Source organism: Cupressus sempervirens, chromosome 9, assembly GCF_028749045.1.
Source record: "Cupressus sempervirens isolate cs-2001-9-10 chromosome 9, ASM2874904v1, whole genome shotgun sequence".
NCBI lineage: Eukaryota > Viridiplantae > Streptophyta > Pinopsida > Cupressales > Cupressaceae > Cupressus > Cupressus sempervirens.
Window position 1 is genome coordinate 694,008,674 of NC_143126.1, and position 21,201 is coordinate 694,029,874.

The 21,201-nt window shown below is 35.2% G+C and overlaps 1 protein-coding gene across 1 annotated transcript in view; it reads left to right on the plus strand.

Moving 5' to 3' along the window:
* The window catches only part of LOC149540616 (uncharacterized), a 42,572-nt gene extending 34,279 nt beyond the window's left edge, over positions 1 to 8,293 (plus strand). The window contains exons 2-5 of the mRNA XM_089802722.1: positions 7,681 to 7,743; positions 7,837 to 7,917; positions 8,018 to 8,104; positions 8,231 to 8,293. Coding sequence (XP_089658848.1) covers positions 7,681 to 7,743; positions 7,837 to 7,917; positions 8,018 to 8,104; positions 8,231 to 8,272 — 273 coding nt within the window. The 3' untranslated portion in view covers positions 8,273 to 8,293. The remainder of the gene's footprint in view (positions 1 to 7,680; positions 7,744 to 7,836; positions 7,918 to 8,017; positions 8,105 to 8,230) is intronic.
* The last annotated feature ends 12,908 nt before the right edge of the window (positions 8,294 to 21,201 follow it).

A 21,201-nucleotide genomic window follows, 5' to 3' on the forward strand; every position in this document is an offset into this window, starting at 1 on the left:
TAACCTTAAGTCTTTGAAGCCTTTAAAAGGAGGAAGAAACCCAATTATTCATGTATATGTGTGAGAGTTAATGGGAGAATGCTAGCAAAGTGCAGAGGGGTGTAAAGACTTAGAATAAGCAGAACAACATTGCAGAATTCAGTTGATCAAGAATGGAGTATCATAATTTTGAGGAGAGACATATCAGATCAAGGAAGGATCAGAACAAACAGAGCAGAACAAGGATCTAGAATCAACAATTGAATATTGCAAGTCATTAGGTCAAGACTTTCTAATATTCTCTATCCATTATATTAGGAATGAAAATCCTATGATGATAGGTTGGTCTAATAGCCATGTTGTAAGCCTTTAAACAAGGTACTAAATCCTTTAATAGGGTAACATTCCAAGTGAGCGTTTGTAAATCCTCTAACTAGGTCACTTTTAATAGGGTGTAAAGCCTTTAACATGACAGGTCTTTCACAGGGCAGACCATTGGAAGTGATCAAACTTTGTAACCTTAAATAGTTACATATTGCTGCAGTGAAAATTTGTGGGTGTCATCCCCACCCTGATTTTACCTTCTCATTTTGGAGGGTTTTTGGTTTACCAAAATTATGTGTTATCTATTTTCATGCATTTCTTTACTTTCATGTTTATTAGATGAATTAGATTCAAGTGAATGATTTCAGCTAAAAGGTTTTAGAGGTTAAATATTGATACTTTTGATTCACCCCCCCTCCCCCTCGTCTCAAAAGTAAATCTTCCCACTTGTAAATTCCAACATATGTATGTATGTATATGTATGCATATATGTATGTATTCATGCATGGATGAATATATCAATGTAGATCTAGGACTTTGTTTTCATGGCCTTGTGATTGGTGCATTTTGTTGGCATATCCTTGTGATCTCTGCATCTCATTGTCGTGCCCTTGTGATCTCTGCATCTCATTCATTTTATTGTACCTAATCTAATGGTAGTTCTATAGGAATTTGTAATCAACCTAGATAATCAACAACTAGACTCATTTAACTGGGTTATGGTTTGTTTTCTTTCTAAACATATTTGCTATGATATGTTTTTGTAAAATTTCTTGTTAACTCTGCCTATTTTTCCTAGTTTGCATTATTTTGTTGAAGGATCTTGATGTAAGTCACTTAACACCTTAAAAAATATCTCTCTATATACATACATGTATGCATGTATGTATGTATTCATATATGTATGTATGTATATATGGATGTGCTCTTGTGATCGCTACATTTTGTTATTGTGCCTTTGTGATCTCTGCATCTTGTTATCATGCCCTTGTGATCACTATATATATGTATGTATGTATATGCATATATATACATATGTATATGTATGTATAAAAAAAAAGATATATTGACACAGTAGAAAAACAATAAAACTCACTCAACACATAGCATGGCCACAGATGTGATGGCAATGCCTATTGGTAAGTATATTCCTCTTTCTCTCTCACATTTTTCATGTGTTTATTTCACTTGAACTATTATTTCTTAGGGAGAATTTTGTAATATTGGATTCATTTTATGTAGGAGGTGATGAGGACATTATTGGATGTACCTATGTTAGATGTACATGAATCAATAAAGAATTGTGATGAATTTCTTGTGAGCAATGAAGATGGACTTCCTTTGAGAGTAACGGGAGGCGATGAGGACATTCTAGGTACTTTAAAGATTCATCCTTTCTTAAAGACTTTAGATGTTGGGGTGGGGGGGAGGGGGTGTGGGTCCAAATGAGCTTCCACCTTCACGTGATTGGCCCTGATTAGTAGAGAATATTAAACTATTCTCGAAACCAATTGAAGCTCAACATTAACCTTATATGATTGCATGAAAACTAACTGTGTGAATCTCTTGGTTTCAGGCAATGAATAAGGAGGTCATAGTTCAATATGCAATCTCAATTCATATGCATACAACATCAGGTACAACTAAAAAATGCAATAGGTTTGCATTTTTTCTTAGATGTCTTTAATTAGGTATGTTAAGTTATAGACCATCACGAACATTCTCTTGGCCATAGCAACTAGAGTTCTAATGCTCAGGATGGTCTATAATTTTAAAAATTTATTAGACCTATTAAATAAATGTAATCGTGCTGCATTTTTTTTAGCTATGCTTGTTGTCCATGCACATAGAATGTAGTTGCACGTGTATTCTTGATTTAGAGTGGGAGATTCTTACTTTGGATGCAACGAAAAAATGGCATGCACCAGAAGATGGGAAAATGATGCCACTTTTGTAGGTCTAGAACCTATTTTTTACTTTAAAGATTGATCTTTTCTAAAAGCTTTTAGATGTTAATGGGGAATTTAGATGTTGTTGGGGGGGGGGGGGAAATGAGCTTCTAACTTTAGGTGGTTGGCCATGATTAGTAGAGAATATTAAACTATTCTCAAAACCAAGTGAAGCTCAAAATTAACCTATGATTGTATGACAACTAACTGTGTGAATCTATTGGTTTTAGACAATGTAGAAGGATACCATAGTTCAATATGAAATCTCAATTCATATGCATATGACATCAGGTGGAGTTGAAAAAACCCAACAAGTTTGCATTTTTGTTAGAGGTTTGCATAGACCTATTAAACTAAATGTAAACATGGTGGATTTTTTCAGCTCCATCTATTGGCTATGCATATAGAATGCAGTTGCACATGCATTCTTAATTCAGAGTAGAAGAATATTATTTTGGATGTGGTAGAAAAATGACATGCACCTGAAGATGAGAAAATGATGTCACTTTTGTAGGTCTAGAACCTTTTTTTATACTTTAAAGAGTGATCATTTCTTAAAGATTTTAGATGTTAACATGGAATTTAAATGTTGGGGTGGGAGGGGGGGTGGGTAGGGCCAAATGAGCTTCCACCTTCATGTGGTTGGCCCTGATTAGTAGAGAATATTAAACTATTCTCAAAACCAAGTGAAGCTCACTATTAACCTATGGTTGCATGACAACTAACTAATGATAATAAAATTAATATTGTATCAGAGAGATGCATATTTTGGATTCAATTGTGCCATATTTTTGCATCAACATTTAAGATATAGATGTTGACCATGTTGGGATGTGTCAGGAAGATTACATTATCGAGAAATCATCAAAATTTGTCTCATGGACAGAAAGGAGAGTTTACCCATAACTAGCCATGGTTAAGGTCTGATGTGATGGTTTAAGAAAATAATGAAACTAAAATAGTACATGCCTATTAGCTTGAATTTCCCTAGCCTTGCCCACCACATTTAAAAAGGGATCTTAACTCATGCAGCTAGTTGCTGCCTAACATATGGATGAAACTATAAAATGAATCAGAGTAGCAAAATAACAATGGGATTTGTTCGGCACCAATATTTTTTTAATAATTCAACAAGCTATCAAAAATGTGATATCTTATTCTAACGGATAATAGTTGCACTAAAAACATTATTATTAGATCCCCATCACAATTGTGATAGACTATTTTGACAGATAACCATCACTTCCGCCTGTCGCACAAATGTTGCAATTGTGACAAACAACTCAGACAACTAGATGTCGGTCCAATGATAGACTAGAAGTTTATACTGTCATAATTGTGATGGTCTACTATTTCAAGTTGGAGGGCAAGATGATGAACTCTTGTGCTTGCATGTTCCAAGTTATGACACCTTTATCCATCATAGTTGTGACATACGCCCTTTCCATCATAATTTGTGATAACAAAAGTCTGACGAGAGCCAATTCATGGTACTTTCGCTCAGGTGATGGGTGACCCTTGCAATTTAGGCCTAAACATAGTAGTGATTAATATCGCTCCTTTTGTAAAAATGAAGTCATAAACTTCAAGACAAATAAATTTCTAACGTTAGTTTCAAATTAGTTTAAATTCATGTCACCTCATGTAAGATTGGCCTTTATAATTATAAATAATATCTATACTTGCATATAAGTGAACTATAATAATTTAACTTCAATATGGATTTCTTAGCCTCAAGGTATAGCCATTTGATGAGTAACATTTTCTTTAAATTTTGGCAAACCAATTGGGAACATTTATTGCACTATAATATGTATCAAACCTACATATAGGTATTAAATTTTAATTTAATTTTCATGATGTACTTCAATAGCATTAAACTAGTCTTAGCTATTTATCCTAGGTTAGATTATTTTTAGTTGTGATGATTGATCATGGAAGTACTCTACATTAGGTGGGAAACATTGTTGCAATGATCCCACCTTTGAATTCTTGTATGAGAATACAAAAATACAAGTAGGAGGAAAATAATACAAGAATAGTTTTTAGGTTTAGGGATAATCTTGTTAACCAACTTTGTAGACCAATAATTGGTTTTATAGTGGATGTAGTTTATATGGGGTGAACCACATTAGTTCTTTGTGTTATTGTTTTTTTTAAAGATTTCTGCATTATCTTAATATTGTTTACTCCCTATATCTGCATAAATCTAAACAAATTGTTTATTGATCAAGAGTGAATCTAAATGTATATGGTATCTTATTTTCTCATACATGAAATTGGAAAATTTGGCATTATTATGTGCAATCATTCTAGATATTATGCTTTTATATCTAATATTTTTAAATGTAAGTCTTCATTTAAAGTTCTACTATAACTTGAATCCATCCTCATTATGTCATTCCTACATTTTGGATTAAGTATTTCATTTTCATTGCATGACAACCAATTGATGGCTACCCTCTCACACTTTCTTACTTTTGATGAACATTATGGTAGCATTCACTATGGACTTTAATATCTTCATTTTTATTAACTCCGCGTGCGCGCGCGCGCGCGTGTATTTGGAGGAAAATAATACAAGAATATTTTTTAGGTTTATCAATAATTTTGTCAACCAACTTTGTAGACCAATGACTATTTTTATAGTGGATGTAGTTCATATCGGGTGAACCACATTAGGTCTTTGTGTTATATTGTATTTTTTATTTTATTTCCATGTTATCTTAATTTTTTTAATTCCCCATATCTACTCAATCCAAACAAATTATTTATTCATTGTAATTGAATATAATTATTTGCCTAAAATATTTAAATGTATATGGTATCTTACTTTCTCATACATGAAATTGGCAAATTTGGCATTATTATGTGCATTCATTCTATAATACGCTTTTATATCTAATATTTTAAAATTTAAGTCATTCACTTAAAATTCCACTAGAACTTGATTCCATCCTCTATTATGTGATTTCTACATTTTGGATTAAGTATTTTAGTTTCATTGCATGACAACCAATTGATGGATACCCTCTCACCCTTTCTTACTTTTGTTGAATATCATTGTAGCATTCACCATGGACTTTAATATCTTACACACACACACACACACATCTGTGTGTATATGTATATGTATAAGTATATATGTATATGTATATGTATATATATCTATAGGGTATGTGCAGGATCATGGTGTGCCAAAAAGTGGTGATGTGAAAAAAATGGAGTTTGAACACGTCTAAAAGTGCTTCAAAATTTGCTCTGACTTTTTTCCACCTATCCAAGTACCAAGCCTGGAAGGAAAGGTCAAGCCTTATCGAATATTCGATAATTATATGACATTATTATTATAATATTATAATAATATAAAAACATTATATTATAACAGTATAATACATTATAATATAATATTATTAAATATAATATTATTATAATATTATAAAATATAATATTATTATAATATTATAATATAATATAATAATAATAATAATAATAATACTACAATATAATAATATTATTATTATATTATAATCGTATAATATTATACTATAATAATAATATTATATTATAATGTATTATATTATAATAATATAATATAATATTTAATATTATAATATATAGTAATGTAATATTATATATGTAATATAATATAACAATAATGTTATATTATAATAATATAATAATATAATATAATATTTTATATTATAATATATATTAATGTAATATTATATATATATATATATAATATAATATAAAAATATATAAAATAAAATATTTCAAAGCTATATGTTATATGCTATATATGTTATATATAAAATATAAGATATGTGGGCAATCGAATATCCAATATTATATCGGATATCCGATACTGGTAGCATTACATTAAGAAAAAAGACTAGACCCGCAGGCCCTTATTTCTCACATTTTGGGGGCCAGTATTATTGCGCGACTGGATATCAGATATAAAATTGGATATCAGATATTAAGGTATGTTTTTTTGTTTTTTTAACTAATCTTTAATCTAAATTCGATAGATTTTAGCATGATTTTGTTTGTTTTAGTTGAATCTAGGGTTTTTTTGAAAAAAAAGGTTTAAAAAAGGTTTTTTTAAATATATATTACATTTTTCAATTCAATAGGAATGGCTGATCAAAATGATGACACTGAGGCATGGAATTATATTCCTCGTAACCCCCCACCAAACAATCCAATACCCCCACAAAACCATCCACCAAAAAATCCTCTACCCCCTCAAAACCCTCCTCGAATTGAGGATTTGATAAATGAAAATCTCAACGAGTTGAGAGGTTTGCATAGAACATATAATAATGTACCCGCATTGGCTCCTATGTTATCCATGTTAAACACCATAGTGGATAACATTGAAACCCTTACAAACCAACAAAATGCCACTCTTCATTGGCGTGATCAAATGCACGAGATGTTTGATGATGGTTTGGATTATGATGAGGTTGCAGCCCTCAACATAAGAAAAGACAATTTGGCCAGCCTTTTTGCGAACCCGAAAATGAGTTTATCAGTTGACCCAAAAAAATCCAAACTATCGATTAAATGGTACACAAATGACGCCATACGTGCAAACTTTTGGGATCGTTGGTGGATGGTCTTTGATATCCCTCCACATGGTAATTTAGAGATACCATTTTATTTCCTTAGAAAATTATATGCTGAATTTGTGTTGAAACTTAAAGTGAACTATTGGAGCATGAAGCCCAACATGGGCTTAGGACTAGGAGCTCCTCAGGATAGACCCTCTTCCTAGTAGAAGAAAGCTGGCACTTTTGTCCCCCCCACTGATATCTCCCCTCCTACTCGAATGTAGCATCCATATATGATGATAAAGGCTAGCTCTCAGACTATCAGAGCCATTCATAGGCTGAGTAGCCTAATGGTATCTCAAGCTAGGTCAATCTTGCCTCCTCGCGTTGATGATGATCGGCTAGTTCATCACATGTTTGTGTGCCTTACACTTGCATTACTTGCAAGAATATTTTCTTGGGTCCCATAGGTGATCTTCCTGAGTATCATTTTGTATTAGACGAGGATACACCAAACACACACGCAGAGGCTACAGACCCTGATGCGAGAGAGGAGGGGAATGCAGAGGCATGGACTCCTTAAGTGTCAGTACGTGTATATATTTTTTTGTTATGAAATATGTGATTTAAAGTTAATTTTTATAATAGAGTAATTTTAATTTTTAAGCCATATTGATTTTTATATGTATGTGATCTTCATTCACGTTTAGTTGATGATCGAGGAGGAGCTCAGATAGATTGATGATGCCACGCTCTTAGCCATTTCATTTGGCCTTGAGACATCTATGGTACATTATGTTGTGTTTGCATTTTTTTTTCTATTTGATATTGTAGCATATATGGTTGCTAATCTTTCTTTTATCTTGTAGGTAGCACCTGTCCCAGAGGGACAAAGTGCAAAGGGTGAGCCAACGCACATTGACAAAGGAAAGGTAATTAGGCACTTTCTATTTGATTAAATATCGATGCATTCTTATAAATTTTTTGTGGTAATACCATTTAATTACATTCTTTATTGTATATAGGGCGTTGCTACCAGTGATGAGCCTGTACAGATTCTGCATTGTAGACCATCAGGGATTTCCATTCGCACTGAGAGCCCCATTGTATGTATAAGTATCATTTATTTTTTATTATCCTTATCTTCATAAATAAATTCAAAACTGATTTCTGCGATATTAAAAACTATTATTTTGTATCTCATAGGAGACTCCTAGTGCACAAGAGGTCCGACGGGATAGTTATGTAGATTTGATGACGCGGCCACTCACTCCTGAGGAGGAGCCTAGAATAGTAAGTTGTAGTTTGAATTCATGATTAAATATGTTATAAATTTAGCATGCTATGAATTATGATGTTATAGTTTAAATTATAGATTCATTTGACAAAGGTATTTGAACATATACTACCCACAATCAGAGAGGTACCAGCATTGCCGAGGGCATACGAGAGGACTCTTGACCAGTGTAGGAGGTTGATGAGAGAGGTATTTATTATGAAATTTTGATAGTATTAATCTCCATTACAAAAAATATCTTTATGCATTTGAGTAATTCAATGTTAGATACGTAGAATCATATAAATTTAGTAGTCTAAATTTGGGTTTTCCTTTTTTGTCTATGTAGGAGGCATCCGATCCACCTAGTGCAGCGAAGAGGCTGCATTTTGATCATCCACCAGCACCCTAGGATAGTATAGTTGTCGTAGGATGCATTATGAGACATTTTGAGATGGCATATGCCACATTTTATACATAAACATTGATATTATACACATTCTGATGGCATGATCAACCACATTTTGTATATGGATCTATGTATTTTGATATATATTTGAGTACTTTATCTATGGATACATGATCTTTGATATATATTTGTGTAAAATTTTGTCTATGGATATATGTATTTTGATATATATTTTTGTCATTTATGTGCACAATGATATACATATTAATTTAGTATCTAGTATTGTTCAATTTATCGTGGATCATGTGTCATGCCCTAAATTTTATTAGTAAAAACACAACAATTTTTTTTTTCTTTTTTTTTTGCAGCTTATGAAGTCACATAAGAAATTACATATTGTAAAACAAGGTTATCATTGAATAGGAGTTCAAGACTCATGTGGATAGTGTCATCCGGTTGTAACATTTTAATCACAGGTGGTTTTCAAATAGATTGGATGACAGTCTAGTTCAACTTAGCATCATGAGTCAAAAGAGCAAGTTCAAGATACAACACTCATAAATTAGTGAGGTAATTCATATCCTAACAAGCCTCTGATAGTAATATTCTATTAGGGTCTGTCGGTTGTATCATATGGACTAGGTCATGATTCTAGCATGTAAGGGAAGGGGATCAGAATTACTTATTATCCTCATTACCAATGTACACACATTCATTAATCATTACAATATATATTAATGTGACAATTACTATATGGTGTGGAAGTGAAGTATATCTTAATCGATTAAACACACGTATCTAAAGAATTTAGATTTAGTACTCATCACATGAGCACCCTTAGTCAAATAAGAAAATGTACACTTATCTACCACACTATATCGGATCTAACCATTGGAAATTAGAAAAGATATGCCCCAAAGGTAGCTTCGAAGTCTACATGATGGAGAAGGGGCCACTTGTATTGATAGTATCCATCATTCAACACATACTATACACAACTTATGGAATAAACACTTTGTTTTATGTGCCAAATGTGTATCATGTGCTTGCATCCATATCTTACTGGTTACAGGTCCTCTCGAAGATTGGACCAATACTGAGTCATTTTCTCCCTCTTTACTCTATTTAGTCATCCTTATGCATTCTATCAACATTGCTTCCTCACCAAACTAGCACTCACTACAGTTTCCTAAACACAAAAATTACTATTTCAATACATAAATTAAACTCACTCTAACAAAAGAAAATTACTAACTATCTAGCTCATCAACTACTAACTAATCTAGCTACATTGCCATGCTTTTACATTTACTATTTTAATTACTATAATTACTATACTATTACATTTACTTTTTACATTATTACATCTAATTATTCACCATAAGCTTACTTTCTCACTATCAATATTATTATTAGCAAAGCATGTTAAGATTGAAAGTAGTTTCATAGTATGAATTAGTAAGCACATAAAATGAGGAACTCTTGGTAAGTCTAAGGGCCAATTCAAAGTACTTAACTCTATAATAATTCATGATCAATATTTAAACACATCCTACTACATCATCATATTGAGTATGTCAATTTAAATTTGTTAGATGAATTTTTTATGCAAGGATTAGGTGCAAGCGTATAAATAAGGTTTGTATATAACATACCTTATCATTCTGACATATATGTATTCATCAGTTCATGCAACTAAAATAGTAAAATGTGGTGTACATGAATCATATTATCATTAATTATACATAGGGTACATGAGCTAACGAGTGAAATGTCCCTTTTCTGATTTTATATGATCTTTCAAGCCTCTAATCAGATCTTTAAGATCAAACAACTAATATTTCAAAGATCCACCAATTTCTCAATAAATCCCAAATCGGGTATGCCGAAAATAGTGCCAAAAACTTCACAGTTTCACATATTATTAATAAATATGAAAGTGGAAATTTTTAAAGAAATTTCAGCAGCATAACATCCTATAAAATGAAATTTCTAGATCTGTATAACATTTACACAACAGCTCCCAAACGGAGGATAAAAACAATGCTCATCGGGCTCCTGAAAACAACACAGAATAGCCCAAAAACACCACAAAACACTAATAATCTATCAAAAAAGTATAATCATGACTAAATAAATATATTCAGCTCTATTTTAACATCTAAAAGTCTGAAATACAGCAGCAACCCAAACTGATATGAAATACTCAATTGAAAACACCAAACTCTTACAAAAAACACACCCGAAAACCCACAAATCTGCACTGTTGAGCACAAAGGAAAACTCTGTATGAGCATGCACATGGAATGGATTAAAAATACCATCCTTAGCCTTCCTATAAACTTTCAAACTCCCGTTCTTGGGTCTCCTTCTCCACAGGTTTGGCAGCCTCTGAAGAACAACAAAGAAATGAGCAAAAATCAAGTTCTGGAATGAGCCCAAAATGCCTCCAAACCCCTTAAAAGAGGGCATAACCCTAACTCACGTCCAAGAGGGGTTAATAAAACATATTTTAATAATAATTTTCATTTATTAGTCCATTAGCTTCTAAATATTATCTCCTTTTTCCAAAACTTCACCTTTTTGGGCCTGCCTGCCTTAGAAAAGATTATTATTTTTAATTATTTGAAAAGGGGACATGAAGAGTCCTCCCCTTCAAAATATTGCTTGTCCTCAAGAAATGGCTGAACAATAAACCAATCAATCTACCTAGATCCCAAATGTAGTCATGAACTATACTATTGTCAATTAACATAGGCTCCTGCAATATCCTCTGCAATATGACCAAGAGGAATCCATAATCAAACTGACAATTACTGCTCAACAAAACTCCAAAGTCACAACTTCCACAGTCAGAAACCCACGAGACACAAAATCTTAGAAGATCAAAACCCAAGTAAAGTGGACAAATCAAACTACCAACACAGTAAATACCATCAATGCATCCCACTGGCCTATACAGAATGTACAATCCAACTCTGAAACAATGGTGAATGCTCCCGAATGAAACTGTACCATGTATGGAGAATCCACACACTGTACAACTCCTGCAGTCAACACAACTCTGCAGATCACTGACCACTGTCTCATAACCATAACTCCCATGCACCCCTAATGGTGAAAAGCCATCACAAGATAAATAACAAGAAATGGAACCCAAACCAAATTTTCCTGCCATCAACTCCTCAACACAAGGATCAAATGCTAACTGATGTACATACCTTACAATATAATGTTGATAAAAAAAACCAATCTCAGTCAACAACTCACCATGAACAAGTGATACAACCCACTGTGACTGATCACCAGCTAAGTTAGGAGATGTCATAGCCAAAGGAGTAGAATCAATAACAACACCCACTAAAGCATCACTCCAAAAATCCTACTCTAAGTCATGTATTATCAAGCTATCAACTATAGAACCTATTGCCATGTCGTGCCCATCACAACTCTCATCCCGAGGCATCAAACTATCCCATAACTGATGATAAGCACTAGAAACCAAAGTACATCTCTGTATCATCATCTCACCAACATGGTCATCAAAGGTAAATTGATGAGCATACCTCACAATGTAATGTTGATAGAATGCGCCAATCTCAGTCAGTGGCTCAGACTACAATCTAGATGTAACTAACTGCAATCGATCACTAATCAAGTTGGAACTGACTACTACCTCTGAAGACATCGCCAAGGGAGTAGTATTACTAGTAGGAACCATGCCAACTGTCGGCTTACCAACATCACACATGGTCTTTGATACAACATCTCTAGTTTTTGTGCCATTAGTACTAGAGGTCACCACCATGTCAGGCATATCACAAAAATCTGCTACAGCACCCAACTCAATTGATCCTCACTCTAGTGGGGACGAACCCGATATACCAATGTTAGTATCAAGGATGGATGCATCCCCATCTCCACTGTCTTTGACAATCTTGACCATGGACATCCTCAGATCACTAGACACCACAGCTTGTGACTATACAGAATTTGGTAAAGACTGTAGTTGCTCTAGCTCCATGGTCACCTTAGCCAAATGAAACTGTGACTCCTTGAAAGCCAACTGTGTACTCTCAAGAATCTCAAAAGTCACCTCAAGTTGTTGAGTAAGCTCACTCACCTCATCCTCCTTGGCCAATAATGCATCATATACTATACTCCCCCACTTCGTAAGATAATCTCTATCAGCTACCAACTGCATATAATTCTGTCTCAAAATTCGAATAGCCTCCCATAAAGAGTGGATCTCTATCAAGGAAAGATAACTGCCTTCCTGCTCATCACTAGTAGGAGAACCCCATCCATAAACTGCTAACAACTGACGAGTAGCATCGAAATGCTGGCAAGTGATAGCAATGTCTCGGTCACTAACTCTCAACTAATTAGACACATGATGGCACTAGCTTGACTATCTCCTACAAACCTCCTCTGATGCACTGTCTAAAGGAGTATCCTCAAAGTTACTAGTCTCTAGAGTATTACCATCCATATCCTGTGAATCAACTCTAAAGCTCATATCAACATACAGAGTATCAAAAATTGTAGCACTACTGTCCAACTCCTCTATACCCAAGGAAACTAAGTCTTCAAAACTGCCCACTGCGTCCTCCTGGATGTCATTAATGCCAATATGATCTTGGGACTCATCTGTACACATTGCCAAATATGAAAGATCATCAACACATTCCAACAAGTATGGTCAACTAGATATATGAATAAAGCCCAACACCAGTGTATAAAAACTAATACCAACATCGGATAAGCTCCTGGCACAAGAAAAGACAACACCGTGCAATCTGCTAATCAAATCCATGATAGCACCCAAACAATCACTGCTACCAAAAAGTGCTAAAGATTTCCAGTCAACTGAATCCCAAATGCCAATATAACATTCTCGAGTTGATATTCGTAAACTATAATCAGCTGGTAACTCAAGCAAACTCCTCACCTGAGTAATATGACCAATACCAACTAATTCCACATACTTGTCTGACATTGTCCCTATATCCTAGATGTGAATGCAAGATGAACTCGCAACATTATCAATGTCCACATATGATCTACCATTCCTAGAAAGCTGAGTATTAGGAGTGCAAGATGAAACTAAACTCAATTCCATGCCATGCTTATCCCCATGTCTCTCCCAATCTTGTAATGCCAATGGAGTATTCACCAAAGAAGCTCGAGTGTCCTCAAGCTCGTGAGAAAGCCTGTCAACTTCCTCCTCCTTGCTCCTCAAGGCATCTAAATAGTCTCTGACAAGGCTAAGAAGATGGTCATGATCTGATAGAAGATGTAAATAACTCAACTTCATCATTCCCATTCCTTCCCTAATCGCTTGTAAGTCAACACAAGGAGACTTCGCCTGAACTCCCTTATGTCTACCCTGTAACTGAATCATCTGAATGTGATCCTCTATCATATCCTGCATCCTGTCATGATGAGATAATGAAGTCATAATACTATCTTTGTTCACCTTCAGCTGGCTGGACAAATCATGTGAAGTACTACCTGCCTCAACCTCATGTGATGAAGCATCTAATTGTGCCTGGTACTCTTTCTCAACAAAGTCATGAATGCTCAATGTCTGCTCATCTCTACTAGGTATCTCACCATCATGCATGACAACATCCTCATAATCATCATCTAAACCCACTACCTCCCACGACAGAGTAGAATCTGAGACCTCTGCCTGGCTATAAGCTAGTTTCTCAAACTCCTCATGCAAGTTCTTAGTAATTGTGTCATCTGCCCTGTGAGAAAATTTGCCAAATAGAAATCCAGTCAACTTATCCACCTTAGCTAGGTCGGACAACATGTCATTCATCATACTGTGGTGGTCAACCAACTGTTCAGACATGTCATGGCTTATTTTCATAAGTTTATCTCGAATGTCTAAATAACCATCCTTTCTACTATTCTGACTCTGGATATCAATTGTCCAAGATCGTGTCCTCTAAGACTCTGTACTATACCTGTCCATTCTAGATAAAGTAGAGTGTAACCCCAATAGGTTATAACTTCTTCAAACACCAAGAACTAACATGCAATTGATTAGAAGTAACATGCAACCATATATTTTGACATGCAGCTGATTAGAAGCAACATGCAACCACCAAATTCACCAAGAACTAACATGCAAATGATTAGAAGTAGCATGCACCCATAGATTTTGACATGCAGCTGATTAGAAGTAACATGCAACCACCAAATTCACCAAGAACTAACATGAAAATGATTAGAAGTAGCATGCAACCATAAATTTTGACATGCAAGATTTGGGTAGTTGTCAAAACTGACATGCAAACTTCTACAAACCCTCAGGCTGGCAAGATCATAGCTTTGATACTACTAAAATGTCCCTTTTCTAATTTTATATGATCTTTCAAGCCTCTAATTAGATCTTTAAGATCAAACAACTAATATTTCAAAGATCCACTAATTTCTCAATAAATCCCAAATCGGGTATGTTGGAAATAGTACCAAAAACTTCACAGCTTCACATATTATTAATAAATCTGAAAGTGGACATTTTTAAAGAAATTTTAGAAGCATAAAATCCTACAAAATGACATTTTCAGATCTGTATAACATTTACAAAACAGCTCCCAAACGGAGGATAAAAACAATGCTCATCGGGCTCCCGAAAACAACACAGAATAGCCCAAAAACACCACAAAACACTAATAATCTATCACAAAAGTATAATCATGACCAAATAAATATATTCAGCTCTATTTTAACATCTAAAATTATGAAATACAGAAGCAACCCAAACTGATATGAAATACTCAATCAGAATCACCAAACTCTTACAAAAAACACACCCAAAAACCCACAAATCTGCACTGTTCAGCACAAAGGCAAACTCTGCATGAGCATGCACATAGAATAGCTTCAAAATACCATCATTAGCCTTCCTAGAAACTTGCAAACTCCCATTCTTGGGTCTCCTTCTCCACAGGTTTGGCAGCCTCTGAAGAACAACAAAGAAATGAGCAAAAATCAAGTTCTGGAATGAGCCCAAAATGCCTCAAAACCCCTTAAAAGAGGGCATAACCCTAAATCACGTCCAAGAGGGGTTAATAAAACATATTTTAATAATAATTTTCATTTATTAGTCCATTAGCTTCCAAAGATTATCCCCTTTTTCCGAACTTCACCTTTTTGGGCCTGCCTACCTTAGAAAAGATTATTATTTTTAATTATTTGAAAAGGGGACATGACAATGAGCTACCTCTAATGACATGCCTATTGACCCTTATTACATACTAGCTAACTAATGCTTTATTCCTACACTACATTTTCAAATTGGTATATATATTCTATCAACTTTGATATTCTACTAATATCTTCAATCGAATCCACAAAATTCATTATCTAACTAACATTCCCTCAAGCCAAATATAAAATTCACTTGACATTAAATCCAACATCTACACAGGTTTTTCATACATTCAATTCTATCTAGCAACTCTTATGTATCAATGTGCTTTATTGACTACATAAAACTAGATTTGAGTTATTATTTTAATCCACCATCCATCCTTATCCTTGATTCTCCAATCCCATCATTCTAACAACTTACTTCATATTAACCCTATTATATCTACATCCAACTATCCTAATTTACAATCTTAACACTAATTTAATTAAACCCTCCGTACTTAACATCATGTTCAATTATATATGCATTCTCGTAAACTTATTTATTTCATTTAATTTATTTTCCTATATTGAGATTTTCCATTACCATATGGTTTGATTGTTACATGTTTCTAAATGAGCCCCTTGATATAAGCATTACCCTTAAACTAAGCTCAAATATACTAAGTGTCATTATCCTCTACTCAAGACTTGAAATGATTAAAAAATTATTTGATAAAAATAAAAACAGATCCAAGCGGTGAATCTCTTATCTATCTTAAATCCTCATCATTCCCTAACTCTTACCAAGGCCACATTTCTTCCTACACATGGTCCCCACAAGGTCCCATGTGGGTCATGTGCAAAATTTTGACTAATCCAAGCCTTAGGACATATTTTTCCCATCTCTCCAATCAGGAATCCTAATGTGAACAAGTCATATTAAATGTCAACTTGACATTCTCCTAAGTACAAATCCCTTGGTATTGCTATCCCACTCCCCCTTAATTTCAAGTCGACTACCTATGCTTGGGAACACGTGACCACTGCTGCAAGAAATTTCAAGTGGACTACCTATGCTTGGGAACACGTGACCACTTCTGCAAGGAGGGGAGGACTAGTGCATAAGACAAGGATGTGACATAAACCCTTTCTCCTATGTACCCAAGTATATTAATGGGGATGAAACCCCTTTTCAAGGAGGCAAGCTCAAGGATAAAAGTTTCAACATGACATATCAGAATGAATAATAGATTTAACAATACACCTTGGGGAGTGGAGAAAAAATTTTGCATTATGAAGGCTTAGGAAATGTTGGGGGCTATTCTAGAAGGGTGGTCAAGATCAATCTTGGCTTTTATTTTTTTTGAGTTAAATTTTTAAATTTTTCATATTCTCTAACATTGACAATAATATGCCTTTATTTATTTAATTAATAATTTATTATTTGAGTGTTGGATGGGACTTAGAGGTCACAAGATTGTAATGTGTACCATTCTGTCACTTAGAAAATATATTAGTCTAGGACACTCATTAGTCTCTATATGCTATTATTATTATTTTTATTGGATAGCAGTCTAGAATCTAGGAATATTCTTTAATATTTTATTGCTCTATATTAAGGAAGGGATTTATTTTCCTTTACCATACATTTTCCAAAGAGGAAAATGCATGCCTACAACAATGTATCTCATATATTTTATTATGTCTTCTCTTACAACAAACTTCATTTTGTTATATCATGAAATTAATTTGATGATTTCCTTTCTTAGAATTGCATTAAGCTTGGTAATTAAAATCAATGTTATCCATGCATGTGATATGAACATAAAATTTTCCTTCCAAATTATTGAGTGCACAACAAGATTGTAAGCAATCTACTAAGTTTTAAATTTATACAATCAATGGTATCACATAACATCTATAGATTGTTATTATCAACTAATCATTTACAATACCACAAGGAAAAAACTTTCTTTCACATTTTCAAATGATAAAAATGATGTCAAAGTAAATCTGCGACTCATACCAATGCTTTCATAACAATATAAACTCCAAATGAAACATGCATATACAACCTTATCAATTATTTCCTCTATACGTACATTAGGTAACAATGATATAATCTCCTTCCATCACAATGGGGCAACATAAGGGACTTTTCAAAATCATAAGGAACATGCACATTGAAAGATATAGACAATGAGTAGCATGAACATTGTCCAATCATTGAGAACATGAACAAGCTGGTGAATCCTCCTTCACAAATGAGGGCATAATGTCAATTTTTCTCATCCAACATCAATCTACAAGATGATCATTGCAAGTCATTTCCATTGCTCCCTTGGACACAAATCTGCATATGCAACACAAAAAAATAACAAGGACCATGGGTTTTTTCCACCCAACCATAGGCCTCAAAGAGACCACCCTCATGCTAGGGAACAAGGCTCAAACTGGGATACACATACAATCTTTCAATGCATAAACATTACATTTCAAACTTGAACAATTTCCCCCCAAGGCTATTTCACAATGGCTTCACAGATGGAACCATAAACATAGGGTGAAGGTGTGTTCTAAAATGGAGACTTGCCATACCAAACCATATCTACAATAAACAATTTTCATGCCCTCTCGGGGCTATCATAATTCAACATATTTCATGACCTCTTAGGGCTATCATAAATAAACAATTTAATGCCCTCTCGGGGCCTCCACATTTCCTCCTCCAAACCCACTACCATCAGTTGTAACTCCTCAAACTTCCTTTTTACACCATACTTTCCTTATCACCCCCAACAAGATATGAATAGTTATGGCATACAATGGAGCCCATACTCCAAGGTTCTCAATACATTTTTCGAACCCAACTTAAGCCCTTCACCCTAGACTTCTCTTCCCTTCCCACAAGGGTGAGTGTAAGCCCCATGCCCATAACAACACTCAAGCACAAAACAAGAAAACAAAACCAAGTAGAAATAAAACAAGAAATTTTCAAGAGCACATCACATTTTCAAAACACAATATCAACACCCATAATATAACAAGGAAATAGAGGAAATCCAAACCTCATACTCACAATACTCCACACAATACAAAAAGATGCACAATGGTGTCACACTAATCTACATGGAATGAACACCATTCAAGCACTCACATGAATACTACTCCACAATGCAATGCAACGCATACTCCATTGATAAACTCCACACTTGCATATTTTCTTAACCATGCTAAAAGAAAGAAATGGAAAAGAAGCAAGTTTGAGATAGCAAGACCCTCTAATAAAGCCTTCCCACTAACTTATTTTAGCAAAAACAATAAGCCACTACTTCTTACAAACTTGTCTCCTCTAACAGTTCATTGATAGACCTCACAAGCTCTGAGTTATGACCCTCAAAATATCGACCTCAAAATGCACTTAGAGCACCTTGGAGACTCCTCGGTATGGGGTGGCCGTGGACGATGGATGGTCTTCGTGGCTAGAACAAGGGTGTCACTAAGGTTCACCCACCCACCTGAAGCTAATGGCACTGACAATTTGATGCCAAGATAAGTGGTTTCAAAGTTACGCTATGGTGCACCTATGAACTAAGGCACACTACGAGTTTTGACATCGAGCAAGATCACTATGCCGAATCCAAACAGAATGTGATCTCTCAAAAATGAGATAGATTATTTTAGGTCTCAACATCACTATCCTGTAGCATTCGACAGTTCATCGATAGCCCTCACGAGGTCTAAGTTATGACCCTCAAAAGATTGACCTCGAAATGTACTTAGAGCACCTTGGAGACTCCTCGGTATAGGGTGGTCGCAAATGATGGATGGTCTTTGTGGTCGAAACAAGGGTGTGACTAGGGTTCACTTTCCCATCCAAATCTAATGGCACTAACAATTTGATGCCAAGATCAGCGGTTTCAAAGTTACACTGTGGTACACCTATGAACTGAGGCACATTGTGAATTTTTGCATCGAGCGAGATCGCTGTGCCAAATCAAAAAAAAATGTGATCTCTCAAAAATGAGATAGGTTATTTTAGGCCTTAGTATCACCATCTTGTAACATTTGATAGTTCATTGATAGCCCTCATGAGCTTCGAGTTATGACCCTCGAAAGATCAACCTCGAAATGCACTTAGAGCACATTGAAGACTCCTCGGTATGGGGTGGCCGCGAAAGATGGATGGTCTCCATGGCTAGAAAAAGGGTGTGACTAGGGTTTACTCGCCCATCCAGAGCTAATGGCCCTAACAATTTGATACCAAGATCACTGGTTTCAAAGTTACGCTGTGGTGCACCTATGAATTGAGGTACACTGCATGTTTTGGCATCAAGTGAGATCACTGTGCCGAATCCAAATAGAATATGATCTCTCAAAAATGAGATAGGTTATTTTAGGTCTTAGTATCACCATCCTGTAGCATTTGACAATTCATCGATATCCCTCACGAGCTTCGAGTTATGAACCTCGAAAGATCGACCTCAAAATGCACTTAGAGCACCTTGGAGACTCCTTAGTACGGGGTGGCCCCAAATGATGGATGGTCTCCGTGGCTGGAACAAAGGTGTGACTAGGGTTCACCCACTCATCCAGAGCTAATGGCACTGACAATTCGATGCCAAGATTAGCGGTTTCAAAGATACACTGTGGTGCACCTATGAACTGGGGCACACTGTGAGTTTTGGCATCGAGCGAGATCGTTGTGTCGAATCCAAATGGAATGTGATCTCTCAAAAATGAGATAGGTTATTTTAGGCCTCAGTATCACTGTCTTGTAGCATTTGACATTTCATCGATAGCCCTCACGAGCTTCGAGTTATGACCCTCAAAAGATCGACCTCAAAATGCACTTAGAGCACCTTGGAGACTCCTCGATACGGGGTGGCCACAAATGATGGATGGTCTCTGTGATTAGAAAAAGGGTGTGACTAGGGTTCACCCACCCATCCGAAGCTAATGGCACTGACAATTCGATGCCATGATCAACAGTTTCAAAGTTACGCTGTGGTGCACCTATGAACTGAGGCACAATGTGAGTTTTGGCATTGAGTGAGATCGTTGTACCGAATCCAAATGGAATGTGATCTCTAAAAAATGAGATAGGTTATTTTAGGCCTTAGTATTATCATCTTGTGGCATTTGATAGTTCATCAATAGCCCTCATGAGCTTCGAGTTATGACCCTTGAAAGATTGACCTCGAAATGCACTTAGAGCACCTTGGAGACTCCTTAGTACGGGGCGGCCACAAATGATGGATGGTCTCCATGGCCAGAAAAAAGGTGTGACTAGGGTTAACCCACCCATCTAGAGCTAATGGTGCTGATGATTTGATGCCACGATCAATGATTTCAAACTTATGCTGTGGTGCACCTATGAACTGAGGCACACTGCGAGTTTTGGCATCGAGTGAGATCGTTGTGACGAATCCAAACAGAATGCAATCTCTAAAAAATGAGATAGGTTATTTTAGGCCCCAACATGATCGTCCTATAGCATTTGATAGTTTATCAATAGCGCTCACGAGCTCCGAGTTATGACCCTCGGAATAT